Source organism: Verruconis gallopava (genome assembly GCF_000836295.1).
Source record: "Verruconis gallopava strain CBS 43764 unplaced genomic scaffold supercont1.18, whole genome shotgun sequence".
Lineage (NCBI taxonomy): Eukaryota > Fungi > Ascomycota > Dothideomycetes > Venturiales > Sympoventuriaceae > Verruconis > Verruconis gallopava.
Window position 1 is genome coordinate 441,079 of NW_015622154.1, and position 12,058 is coordinate 453,136.

The 12,058-nt window shown below is 51.0% G+C and overlaps 5 protein-coding genes across 5 annotated transcripts; 2 read left to right on the top strand and 3 right to left on the bottom strand.

Annotated features, from left to right (window-relative positions):
• Positions 1 to 51: 51 nt before the first annotated feature.
• PV09_05762 (uncharacterized protein) lies at positions 52 to 1,868 on the bottom strand. The gene is made up of 6 exons (XM_016359309.1): positions 1,619 to 1,868; positions 1,548 to 1,566; positions 1,223 to 1,497; positions 764 to 1,172; positions 364 to 707; positions 52 to 306 (listed from the first exon to the last, which is right to left on the bottom strand). The coding sequence occupies exons 1-6, from the start codon at positions 1,715 to 1,717 to the stop codon at positions 172 to 174; spliced, it is 1,281 nt and encodes a 426-aa protein (XP_016212988.1). The 5' UTR covers positions 1,718 to 1,868; the 3' UTR covers positions 52 to 171.
• A 1,583-nt stretch (positions 1,869 to 3,451) lies between these two features.
• On the bottom strand, positions 3,452 to 5,668 carry PV09_05763 (uncharacterized protein). The gene is made up of 2 exons (XM_016359310.1): positions 5,323 to 5,668; positions 3,452 to 5,267 (listed from the first exon to the last, which is right to left on the bottom strand). Exons 1-2 carry the CDS (start codon positions 5,523 to 5,525, stop codon positions 3,773 to 3,775), a joined length of 1,698 nt encoding a protein of 565 aa, XP_016212989.1. The 5' UTR covers positions 5,526 to 5,668; the 3' UTR covers positions 3,452 to 3,772.
• Positions 5,669 to 7,078: 1,410 nt separating this feature from the next.
• PV09_05764 (uncharacterized protein) lies at positions 7,079 to 8,023 on the top strand (the record flags this gene model as incomplete). Its single annotated transcript, XM_016359311.1, has 2 exons — positions 7,079 to 7,513; positions 7,584 to 8,023. Exons 1-2 carry the CDS (start codon positions 7,147 to 7,149, stop codon positions 8,021 to 8,023), a joined length of 807 nt encoding a protein of 268 aa, XP_016212990.1. The 5' UTR covers positions 7,079 to 7,146.
• A 609-nt stretch (positions 8,024 to 8,632) lies between these two features.
• On the top strand, positions 8,633 to 10,761 carry PV09_05765 (uncharacterized protein). Its single transcript, XM_016359312.1, has one exon. The coding sequence runs from the start codon at positions 8,802 to 8,804 to the stop codon at positions 10,548 to 10,550; it is 1,749 nt and encodes a 582-aa protein (XP_016212991.1). The 5' UTR covers positions 8,633 to 8,801; the 3' UTR covers positions 10,551 to 10,761.
• PV09_05766 (uncharacterized protein) lies at positions 10,486 to 12,058 on the bottom strand. The gene has a single exon (XM_016359313.1). It carries the CDS (start codon positions 11,714 to 11,716, stop codon positions 10,766 to 10,768), a length of 951 nt encoding a protein of 316 aa, XP_016212992.1. The 5' UTR covers positions 11,717 to 12,058; the 3' UTR covers positions 10,486 to 10,765.

Below are 12,058 nucleotides of genomic sequence, written 5' to 3' on the forward strand. Positions count from 1 at the left end.
CTGCACTCCTTTTAGGTTCGTACACGAGAGGAATACTTGATGTTTTGTATTTTTAGATCAAAGTCACAGCGATATATTCAAGTGCTCATTATGTATATGCTTTAGACTGATTGACCAAAATTCTCTCATTCTGAGGCTGTGGCGACGTGGTCATTCCACGCCAATTTTACACTACGCTTTAGCCCCTGGGTTATCACTGGCAAAAGCACAGCTACCTCTGTCCTTCTTCTCTGCAGGCTTTTCGACGGAGATATCGAAGTCAAAGATATCAATAGGCAGTCCGAGTGTTGTGCACGCATTTGGGATCTGGTAAAACAATAAGATTTGTGCTCGTAAGGCAGAGCAGAGATGCCAGAAACTTACATCAACGATGCCAGCAACATGACCTTGAATAGGTGCGCAACCAAGGAGTAGATACGACTGGTAATCATCATACCCATACCTTCTAAGATACTCGATGGCCCTCAGGCTTGTTTGGCGATAAGCGACCGAAGCATCCATGTAATGTTGCTTGCCGTGCTCGTCGACCGAAAATCCTTCAAAGTATATGTAACGGCCGGGTCCAAACTGTGGCTCGACGGGACCTGGAACGTATATAGGGGACTTCATCCCCAGCTGTTTCATGCCGTCTTTCATAACCTTGAAGTTGATCGTGATGACGCCTGGCATCTCAATCGCACCACAGAAGGATATCTCGCCATCACCCTCTGCAAACAGAGTCAGCTTTTCTGGAGCTGAATATACCTCGAGACCCAGAACTTACGGGAGAAATGTAGGTCTCCGACGCTGAATTTCGCGCCCTTGACATGGACCGGCAGATAGACCTTGCTACCTCTGGACAAATTCTTGATGTCACAATTTCCGCCGTGCTCTGGTCTTCCAGGAACTGTCCTTGCCCCTTCTTTAGCAACTTTGGCTTTGATGGTAGCATCTGCACTGCCCGCATGTGCGCTTTGCTCCAGAGGTGGCAACGCGACCACCCGGCTCATGTGCGAGCAAGACTCGATCAACTCAGCCTCGCGTCTGTTCCATGTCGCGAGGATTTCCGCTGAAGGCGCGCAACCAAGAATCCCGGGGTGGATCAAGCCTGCGAATCTGACGCCGGGAATGTGTCTCGAGCTGCAGTAGATGCCTTCGAAATCCCAAATGGCCTTTGCAGCTTTGGGATAGATCTATTGCACTGATGAGCACGCAATCAGTTGCGTTGAGCTTAAGAAATTACCTCATCGAGAAAGCCGCCTCCGTTTTCTTTGTCGAAAATACCCGTGAAGCCCCACAGATGATCTTCCAGTGGCTGCACGTCCTGGATGTCCACGACGAGAACGTCTCCCGGCTCTGCCGTCTCTATCTCAAACGGTCCCGTCAGATAATGCACCTTTGTAAGGTCCACATTCTTCACATCGTCTGCATCATCTGTGTTTTTGATTTGACCGCCCGTCCAATCTACACATTCTATCTTCACTGTCTCCCCATTCTTAATCGTGCCTGCAAATGGGACTACGACTGTCAGTCTGTGGACGCAGTAGACTTACGAGCATGTCACTTGCTGTCTGGATGCCAGCGGTTCTGAAAAAGCCAGTTAGTGAACTCTATCGCTCGCATCCACAAAAAGACGGACATGAAGATACGGCTGCTCCGCAGCTGGTCTGGTTAGATCAACCTTGGCCGCATATCTGATGCTTTGCTTCCCCGTTCCGTAAACTTCTTCTCGTGGCATTGCAAATGGTATCAGGATTGAAATTATTTATCTGTTATGGGAAACCAGAGAACAAAACGTCGCGGAGGTTTGTGGCAAATGGAAACAAGATTCGTCTAGTACAACACTTATATCCGACAACAACGCCCTCGTACTACCCCTCCGCGGGGCCTGACGAAAGAAGAACTTGGATCCTGTCGGCCGACTGGAGCCGACGATAATTACAAGCATCATACGCACTCCACTTCGCAAGATAAGCGTTCAGTGATAGACATGTTTACGAATGGCCTGTTCTAGTTAGGTAAACGGTACCTCGAGCGAGCTTCATGAGTGGGGTAAGTTAAGAACTAATGCGCTGGTGTGCAGGGGTAGCTGATATCTCCATGCGAGCCAGTTGAAGTTTCTAACCAGTAAATCTCTCATCAAATGGACTTGTCAATGAATCTTATTACTGATATTCTCGAGCTACGTCGTTGATTCCTGCGCATATGACGGCATAGCTGTTCTCCAATTGAACTGGTCGATTCCTCATTGAGCATCTCCTTCTCGTCCATTGAGCGTCCTGTACAGGTCAAAAGACAGAACCCCGTGTTGATATTTCACACGCCGCCAAAAATTATTTCGAGTTATTCTTCAGAGCCATAGAATGCAAGGCCACATGAGGGGGAAAAATTAAACGCGGCGAAACTTCGTCGTTGTGCCTTGTTCAGGGACAATGTTGTCCAGGCTCGAGACTGGCGATAGTCGAAAGATAGGAGCTAGTCACATGGTCGCGCATACACGCCGTTCATCTCATTCACAATCCAGCGTCGTAACTGGATGCTGATAAGTCCCGAAGCACCAACATGGCAAAAGAAGCTCGCCTTGAAGTCGCCGTTCTGCCTCTGTGGAGAGAAGCCTTATTAGCATGCGAGGAGCTTTACGCTATGTGCCAAATGCTACGTGGAGACGCAAGGACAAAATATTCAAGGGGCCACACGAACATACATTCGTGGAATGGAACCTCCATCGTTCGAGCACACAACCTTCTTTCACGGCAGCATGCAGCTTCGATTCAATATCCCGGGTGTTTTTCCCACACCCCTTCCCCTCGAGATTGTAATGCGTGAAGAGAATCCTGTATTTATGTTTGCACTCGAGCCTGCACTCGTGCATTTTCTCGGCGCTGTTCTCGAACAAGAGCGTCGAGTTCGTCAGGTCTAAAGACGCCGTGTTCGTTATGGCATCCGTTGCGACTGGAGAGGCTATTGCGAAAGCCATACTAGCCAAAAATGCAAGAAGAGAGAAGCGCATCTTTTCCGTTCTCAATAGTACTGTTCTCGAGAAAGTAGGATAAATCAATGAAAAATGACGGGGAGGAAAAGGTCTCGGATCTTATAAGAGTACATGCTTTTTGGAGGTAGAGAGGAGCAGCGCCGTCATAGACCTCGAACAAACGGGGTTTTCGTGTGGGTCTGTGAAGTATACGATCGTAACGGTGCATGATGCTACAATATCCAAGAGATCAGTTAAACCTAGTCGAGAGTTTCTCTAACTTCATGCCAAATTTCACTGGCGTCACATGCTGAAGCTGTGTGAACTGTTCTGGTTCGGTTGTGTTGAATCAAACCACCCATTCTCTAACCTCAGCTCATAAAGTATAGTTCAATGCGTTGCCTGATTAGAGTTTCTCGATGACATGGATCGCTTTGAAATTGATCCAGAAATACAGGTATACCCACTCGTCCTGACCCGTTGCTGACGAAGCAGACGATTCCGACTTTGAATCCTTGGGCATGGCTTCACAGCTCAACGAAGAAATCGAGGAATCTCTCATAATAATGTCAAAATGATTCAAGTAGACAAATCAAAAGTACACACTATAGATTTCGTCAACAAGAAATTATCTTCTGAAATCCTGGCATCCCCTTTAAAGATGTCAACCCTACGCCCAGTTATTTTCGTGTGTTATGATAGTCTTCACGATGCAAGGAGTAGTAAAAGAGAAGGGAGGTTTGGAATCCAGTTGTGTGAGACAGTTCTAAAAAAAAAGAGAATAACGTCTATTATCACATGTAACACCCCAAAATGAAAGATTTAGTGCATGTGGTAATCTTGTCGCGCTGCCATGGTCCGCTGACACTCCGCTAGAATAGCAGCCTGCCTAGCTACCTCACTAAGTCGGCCAATGACCTTCTGATTCCCGTCTACGAACCCATAGAGAGCGTACGGGATGCCAACATCCTCGCAAAATTCCTGCACAAGCTTCTGCGTTCTCCTTAGGTTGTGCCTTGGAATCCGCGGATACAGGTGATGTATGACTTGAAATTGTAGGCCGCCGTGGACGAAGTCAAGCCAGGGGGGGCAGTCAACATCCATCGTTGTTCGCAGCATTTTCTGGGGGAAGGACTCGTGAACCCCGAGGTCGGATGTGCTCATGGCGAAGTGGGACAGCACAATCTGGACGTGGACAGGTGCGGAAGCCATGTGCGAGACCAAGAGGTAGATCCACCGGTCACCCGCGGTGGGAAGGCTGCGGTAAAGGATACCGTAGCCGAACCAGGTCCAGAAGAGTGGTTGGCATGCGATTTCGAGCCAGCTGTGCCACCAAGCTGGGCCTTTGCGTGGTGCTTGGCCCTTGAGGAGATATTCCCAGCTAAGACGGTACAAGTTGAAGCGCCCGAAGCAGAGGATAGGATAGTAAAGGTAGTGTTGAAGCTTGATGGTGACCTGTGCAAGGGCATCGTACGTCATGACGCGCTCGTAGTATGTAGACCGCAATGATTCGAGGAATCGATGAGAGACTGCGAAAAAAGGTATGTGCTGAATATCCGGGTCATGCTCTGGCGCGTTAGTGACAATATGGTGGACATTGTGGTTGCGCTTCCACCAGCCAACACTTAGACCACCGAGGAAATCAGCACAGAAGATGCCAATGAGCGTGTCGACGTGAAACTTGTGTGTTATGCCCATGTGCCCAGCGTCATGAACGGTGAAGGCAAGTTGGTGCCAGAAAAAACCCAGGCAGATAGCGCTGAAAAAATAGCATGCCGTCGCTGCCCAGCCGTCCATAGTCCAACCTAGCCGCAGGAAGTATTGGCTCGTGGCGAATAGCAAGATATATCTGATGCACTCGATGCCGTACGCTGAGTACCGGCATTGGTACAGACCCTCTGCCTTGATTCGCTCATCCAGCAGCCTGTACTTTCGCACAATCTCGTCTTGCGTCTTGCTGTCAAGCGGGGGGTATATGTCTAGGTCCAACTTGAGCTCTTCTCTTGTTTTTACGTCCAAATGTGTCATCTTAGGCTCATCAATTTCCACGGACGATATGGAGGAAACGTCACTCTCCTTGCCGTTCCGCCTACGAACCCCAGAACTACGTTTCGAAGCCTCAAATACCGGTGAAGGTTCATCGGAGAGGGAACTTTCTGAGGAGCTCCTCTGTAGCGGTAAACTCGACTCCTGCTCTTGCTCGTCCCGACGTCTGAACTTTCCACCCTGGATTGGCGGCACAAAATTCTCCCATCTGCCCTCGACACGTCCACACCGGTAGGACTTCATGCGCTCCAGCGTTTCGCGCGAATGAAAGCTATGCATGTCAGCTGAAACAAGCCTCGACAGCTGAAGAGGTTGCCTGCTCTTACGCCGTGACCTCATCGGTGGCGTCTCGACCAACCATATGCTCGATTGCTTTGGAACCACCAGGGTGATACGGCGCCCAAGCATCTGCCTTGATAACCTCGCCATTGAGTATGAAAATGAGCCGTCCTTCCGCGATCTGAGCCTCTATCTCGGACCGCGTGAGAACCTTGAGCTCTCTCTCAGGGCGGCCGCTGCGAGCTGACATCTCGGCTACAAGCGACCAAGAAAGCAGAGAACAAAAAGCGATCTATGGGGTATATAACATTGCGTGCAGAAGCGAAGCGGTTGACTAGGACAGAGGTACAATCAAAAGCGACTTATTTGCAGGCAGAAGGTTTCGGCTTCACGGGACAAACGGCGGTGGGCTTTGGCGGGGTCCACCAGCGTTCATGGCTTCGGCGCCCTGGCAAGGTTGTTCGATCGACAGGACAAATCAGTCCACATTCGACTTCAGGTTATCCAATAACATCAGCTAGTGCAAACACGTCCCAGCTACGCGGTATCGACTCGTATGATAAATCAAGAACCTGGATGCCCCCAGAAATTTCACGTCGTCGGACTTTTAACATATTCGTGGCGACGTATTGAGAGTTTCCAAGGCGAGGAGGATAATTCACACTATGCACACGCTGTTCCGACGTTGTCGACGCCAGTGGCACGTACAATTCGTTAGACAAAGAGCTTGAGACCATGAGCTTGGACAACACATGCTACGAGATGTGAACCGGAAGGACAGCTAAAGTACTGACCTGCAGTCGAAATAGTTTCCGGCTCGAGTCCTACGCTGTTCGGCTTAGGATAATCGTCGTATAGTCACCGTAGCACGTTGAGGGGGTTCGGTGCTGTGACATGAACCTTTTTTGGGAGACCGGATTTCCATGAAAGATCCGTACCATGTGGCGTACGAACGCACACTCCTCATGATGACCGGGATGCCGTGCGCCATGCGTGTCGACACGATGGCGAAATTGTACGTTACTTCCGCGGTGGCCATTACACGCAACGCTTGAGAATATGTGTGGGCTCTGGTGTATTGATGTCTTTGTGCTGACGGCATCTCATTATACTCAATGGACGAGTGTAACGTTCCAAGCTACTACAAGATGCTTTCTGCCCAAGCTGAAGAAAGTTCCTGTGCTACGACCTTAACCCTCTATATATTCCTGAAAAGCGGTCTGAAGGCTGGAAAATCTCGAATGAACATCCTCTCCCCTAAATCCTTCCGCAGAACTTAAGAAGATGTAGGATCAACGGTGTTCAAACAACCAAAAATAGATCTCTTGTATGCCCATGTTGTGACACTGTTCAGCAAATAGTACATGCCACTCGAGATACCGGTTTGACAGTGTGCCTGAGTCGATCCTAAAATGTCCAAATCGCATTCTAGTCTCTGAATGACGCAAGCCCGAACCGTATTGCAGATTCGCTTTTAAGGTAATGTCGACGCGTGCTAGAAATGCTATATCGAGTAAAAAAAAATAGAAATGAAAAGCTGTTTGCGTCCTGGACGTTAACTACGGATGCGATCGTACTTGTCGCATCAGTATTTGGGTGACATTCGATCAAATACGATCTTCTCGGGGACTTTCTTCTCTAAATTTTACCAACGTTCCTCATTTTCTTTCTTCATAATGTTGACATTATCCTCTCTAAGCTAATGGACGCAAGTGCTGTAGATCCCGAGGCATCTTTCCACCATTTCCTCTTTTGGCAAATTCATTCTATAACCCCGCAGCGCGAGACCATATGTCCACGAATAAAACGGGCATGGAAGAACTCAGAAGCAGTCGACAGGCCAATTCGTCGAGTTTTTTGCCAATGTGACAATGCCATTCTTGAAACGAGAGCATCGCACCCGCGTTTACTATGAGGTCCATGGTGAAGGAACGCCGCTGATTCTCACACATGGCTTCTCCTCAACATCGGCCATGTGGCGTGGCCAAATCGAAGACTTCACGAAAGCTGGATACAAGGTGATCACATGGGACATGCGTGGTCATGGGAGGAGCACGTATCCGGATGATCAGGCCGTTTACTCGGAGGCACACACAATCGACGACATGGCCGCAATCCTGGATCAAGTCTGCGGAACCGGCAGCAGTGCGATAGTTGGTGGATTGAGCTTGGGGGGATATATGAGCCTTGCATTTTATCGGAAGTATCCACAAAGAGTCGAGGCATTGCTGATAATCGGTGAGTGGCACCTTCGTGTCAATGACAGTTGATGGGGTCGAGGCGTGAATTAACAAAACGTTCGATCCAGATACTGGCCCGGGTTTCAAGAGTGACGCTGCGCGGGAAGCCTGGAACAAAGACGCGCAGAACACAGCTGCCAAGTTTGAACGCGACGGGCTCAAGAGTCTTCAAAGCGCGAGTGCCGAACGCTCGCAGGTGTCGCATCGCAACGCTGAAGGCCTTGCGATGGCTGCACGTGGTATGCTTGCACAGCGAAACAACAGCGTCATCATGTCTCTGCCTAGCATCAAGGTTCCGTCGCTCGTTGTTGTCGGTGCAGACGACAAACCGTTCCTTGCAGCGTCAGATTACATGCAGAAGAAAATTCCAGGCTGTAAAAAGGTAGTCATTCCTAACGCGGGCCACGCGGCCAACATCGACCAGCCGGAGAGGTTCAATGAGGCCGTACTGAGTTTTCTGGCGTCCATCAGGAATGATACTTCTAAAGATGGCAGGTCGAAATTGTAACGAAACACGTTTCTTAGAATCTGTATATCAACCTCTCCATTTCAAACGTACATGGGGATACGAGCCAGTAAACGCGCGTATCCGGAGTCGATGTCTGTATCTTCCAAGTCAGTATTTGCGGCGTAGAAAAAAAAATACTTTCCCAAGCGTCGCTGTCAATAGTCTGACTAGAGGCGAACAGTAGCAGCCATGTATGAGAGATTGCAATCGTCGCATGACCTAGTTCACCATGCTACATGGCTCGAGACGCTTATTCAATGTTACACGAAGCTACACACGGGATGTGATAGGAGGGCCGGGTAAGATGGTGGCGAGAGCATATGTCGATCCAACAGAATTGGCTCACGTGTCCCTAGCCTGTAGCTAATTTCCTCTTTTTGGGCAACTGTGTAATTGTTAGTAGCGTTCGGACTTGCTTCCATCCAGAGAGCAGGACTTGAAAGACTGATAAAGCTTTTTCAAAGGCCAGACGTATTTGCCGTGCTTGGGTTTTTGCTTTCGTGATGACGTCGGACAACGTTCGGAAACCGCCAAAAGTCCGTGAAGGCGGGCAGCGTGACATCAAATCGCATTCCGCGCCTCCTTTCTGAGTAATCGAACCATCTAGTTAACGAACCACGGAGCGTGATGTCAAGTCGAGAGCCCTGTAACGTGTGAACCCGTCCCAGACACGACTTGGGGATATTTAGCTCTCGTTGCCTCCACTTGCACATCGTCCGCCTTCCCTGCCCGCAAAACCCGCGGTTCTCAGACCCACTATTCTCCATAACCTTAAAATATGACGGACGTGAAAGAACTGGCCAAAGAGTGGCTGCGCATCGACAGAGATGAGGACACCAGGGACCAGATCTACAAGCTACTTGTCCAGGGAAAGGACGATGAGCTTAGGCGGCGTCTTACACCACGCATATCCTTCGGCACCGCCGGACTACGAGCCGGAATGGAAGCTGGGTTCGCACGAATGAATTCTGTGACCGTAATTCAAGCATCCCAAGGCCTGGCTGAATACCTGCTTGCCAAGTGCGACAACGTGAAGCACAGAGGAGTGATCATCGGACGGGATGCCAGGCACAACTCGGAAAAGTTTGCACGGCTAACCGCCGCGGCCTTCGTTGCCAAAGGAATCAAGGTTTGGTGGCTCGAGGACCCCGTACATACGCCGCTCGTGCCGTTTGGCGTGAAAGAACTTAATGCGGCGGGGGGCATCATGATCACTGCAAGCCACAACCCTCCTCAGGACAATGGCTACAAAGTTTATTGGGAAAACGGCTGCCAGATCATACCTCCACACGACAAGGGCATTGCAGCGTCGATACTGGAGAACCTGGAGCCGATATCCTGGGATTTGTCCGTCGTCGACGAGAACATGCTTGTTCAGGGTACGTTAGGCTTGGTTCAAGACGCTTATTTCAGAGCCGTAGCCTACTCTGCTGATTGGGAAGGCAAGCTTAAAGAAGCTCCCGATCTTCCCCTAAAGTTTGCATATACCGCTATGCATGGCGTTGGTCTAAAGTACATGACCGCTGCTCTTGAGCACCTAGGCGTCGCGAAGTACATGTCAGTCGTCCAGGAGCAAGCACACCCGGACCCCGACTTCCCGAGCGTCAAGTTCCCAAATCCCGAAGAAAAGGGTGCGATGGATCTCGCGTTCTGGAGTGCGGATCGGCACGGCATCGACTTGGTCTTGGCAAACGATCCGGATGCCGACCGGTTCGCGGTCGCGCAGAAGGTGGATGGCAAATGGCATCAATTCACGGGGAATCAGCTCGGCATACTGCTCGCGTCGCACATCATGGACAGGTACTCGAAGCCAAGGGAAAAACTTGCGATGCTGTCGTCGACGGTGTCATCCCGCATGCTGGCAGCCATGGCCTCCAAAGAAGGGTTCCATCATGAGGAAACGTTGACCGGCTTCAAATGGATGGGGAACATGGCCTTGTTTCTTGACGAGCAGGGCTACGACTCCCGGTTTGCGTTCGAGGAAGCCATCGGCTACATGATACCTGGAGTCGTGCACGACAAGGACGGCGTGGCAGCGGCAGCAACGTTTCTCACAGCGGTCTTGGAATGGCAAAAGCACGGGCTTACGCCGTGGCAGAAGCTGCAGAAGCTGTATTCCAAGTACGGCCATTTCGAAGACGCCAACACGTACCTCATCAGTCCTTCTCCAGCGGTGACCGACGAGGTGTTTGAGCACGTCCGTTCGCTGGGTTCGCCGTATCCAAGCGCGCTGGGCAAGCGCAAAGTACGCAAATGGAGAGATCTCACCAAGGGATACGACTCCTCGACCGATGATCACACGCCGAGACTGCCCGTTGACGCAGACAGCCAGATGATCACGTGCGAAGTTGATGGCGACGTTCGATTCACGGTGCGAGGCTCGGGCACAGAACCCAAAATCAAGTTTTATATCGAAGCGAAGGGACACAGCAGCGAAGCGGCGAAGAAAGTGGCGAACGAGGTGTTGATGGAATTGCTCCACGACTGGTTTGTTCCGGAAAAGTTTGGATTGAAGCTACCGGCATAGAATTTTCCATTTCCCCCCTTTTTTTCCCTTCTTTTCTTTTTTGTTGTTTTTTCATAGCACGAAAATGTACAGAATATACCCCACGCAGGCATGAATAGAAGCGGTTTTTCGCGCTCGTACTCCCTCACTTCCATCGTGAGAGCAAAGATTAGCACATGCCCTTACCCAGATCACACGATGAAGTGGTCCAAAGTCCGAATCTATTTGTGTCTATCTTAATTAAGGCTCGATTCCGCCATGGATTCGCCTCCTCCGTACCAAACCGTTCCCCATCTAAGCACGATCGGGGCCGTCTCGCCCACCGTCCATGATCCCGCGCCGTCGTCGCTTGAGCCGTCGTTTGGCCAGAACTCGGCCTGCAGCCACGAGTTGATATCGTCAATGGCGTCGACGAACCGCTTCATCTTCGCCGCGTCCACCGTTCCGTCCTCCTTTGCAAAGTCTCGCTGCGTTATGAAGCGGCCGATGGTCAGGTGGGCGCTGGGCACGACGTAGCGAGAGTCCACCTTGAGGCCGGCGCCCGTCACAATGTCGAACACATCTCGGCGCAGGTGGTGATAGCTGAAGTCCCGACCACGACCCGTGGCAGGCACGAATGTGATGGCCAGTGCAGATGCGTCGAACCCGACCATGGGCTTGATGAGCTTGGCCTGATGGCCGGGCGTTCGACCGTAGTTGACGATCCGGTCGGCCACGGGTCCAACCTGCTGCTTTAACGCCTCGATCTCGCCGGCCGTCTTCGAATGCGTGATCTCCAGAATCGTGATGTGCAAGTTCTCAATCGGCATGAGCCAAAGGCTTGGAGCCACCGTCCGCAGCTTGTCCTGCACGCTCGCAATCAAGCTTTTGATGTGTTGCTCCGGACGGCCCCAGAACACCAGGCAGTGCCTTGTGTCTACGTATCCCGGCTCGATGGACGGGTCTTCAAGACGCTGCAAGATCGGATCTACAATGACGCCAGAGAAGCCCGGGTCGAGCAGCTTGGCTTTCTGCTGCTGGTTGCGGTTGGCACGGTGCGACTGATACCGTTCCTGAAGCTTCAAGCCGTCATTGCCCGTTGCTTGCAGCAAGGCGTCGTAGGGATTGGCAAAGGCACTTGTGTCGACTCCACTCAGATCCAGAAAAGGATTGCTGGCGAGATGCGGTGGTACTTCAGCTGCCGGCATGGTCTTTTCGCGCTCACGCGGGAGAAACACAGGGCGAGGCTCTGTACAGGAGAGTTGAGGACACGGCGTTGATGTTGTGATTCACTCAGCACAAGACGGCAGCATTCCGTTAACGATTCCACTCGAACTTCTGCCCACGGTCAACGACACGAAAAGAACGGCAGAGTGGCAGGCTGGATACGGGCCTGTACGTGTGCGGGAGTGTGTTTGTGGCCGCCGGCCTCGTTTCGAAACATCAGTGGGTCACACCACTTCCATCAGCGCCACCTTGCCGTTTCAACTCTTGACTGCAGACCAGAACGCCGTCCAAAAAGAAGGAAAACAAAGCCAGAAGAAAGATGG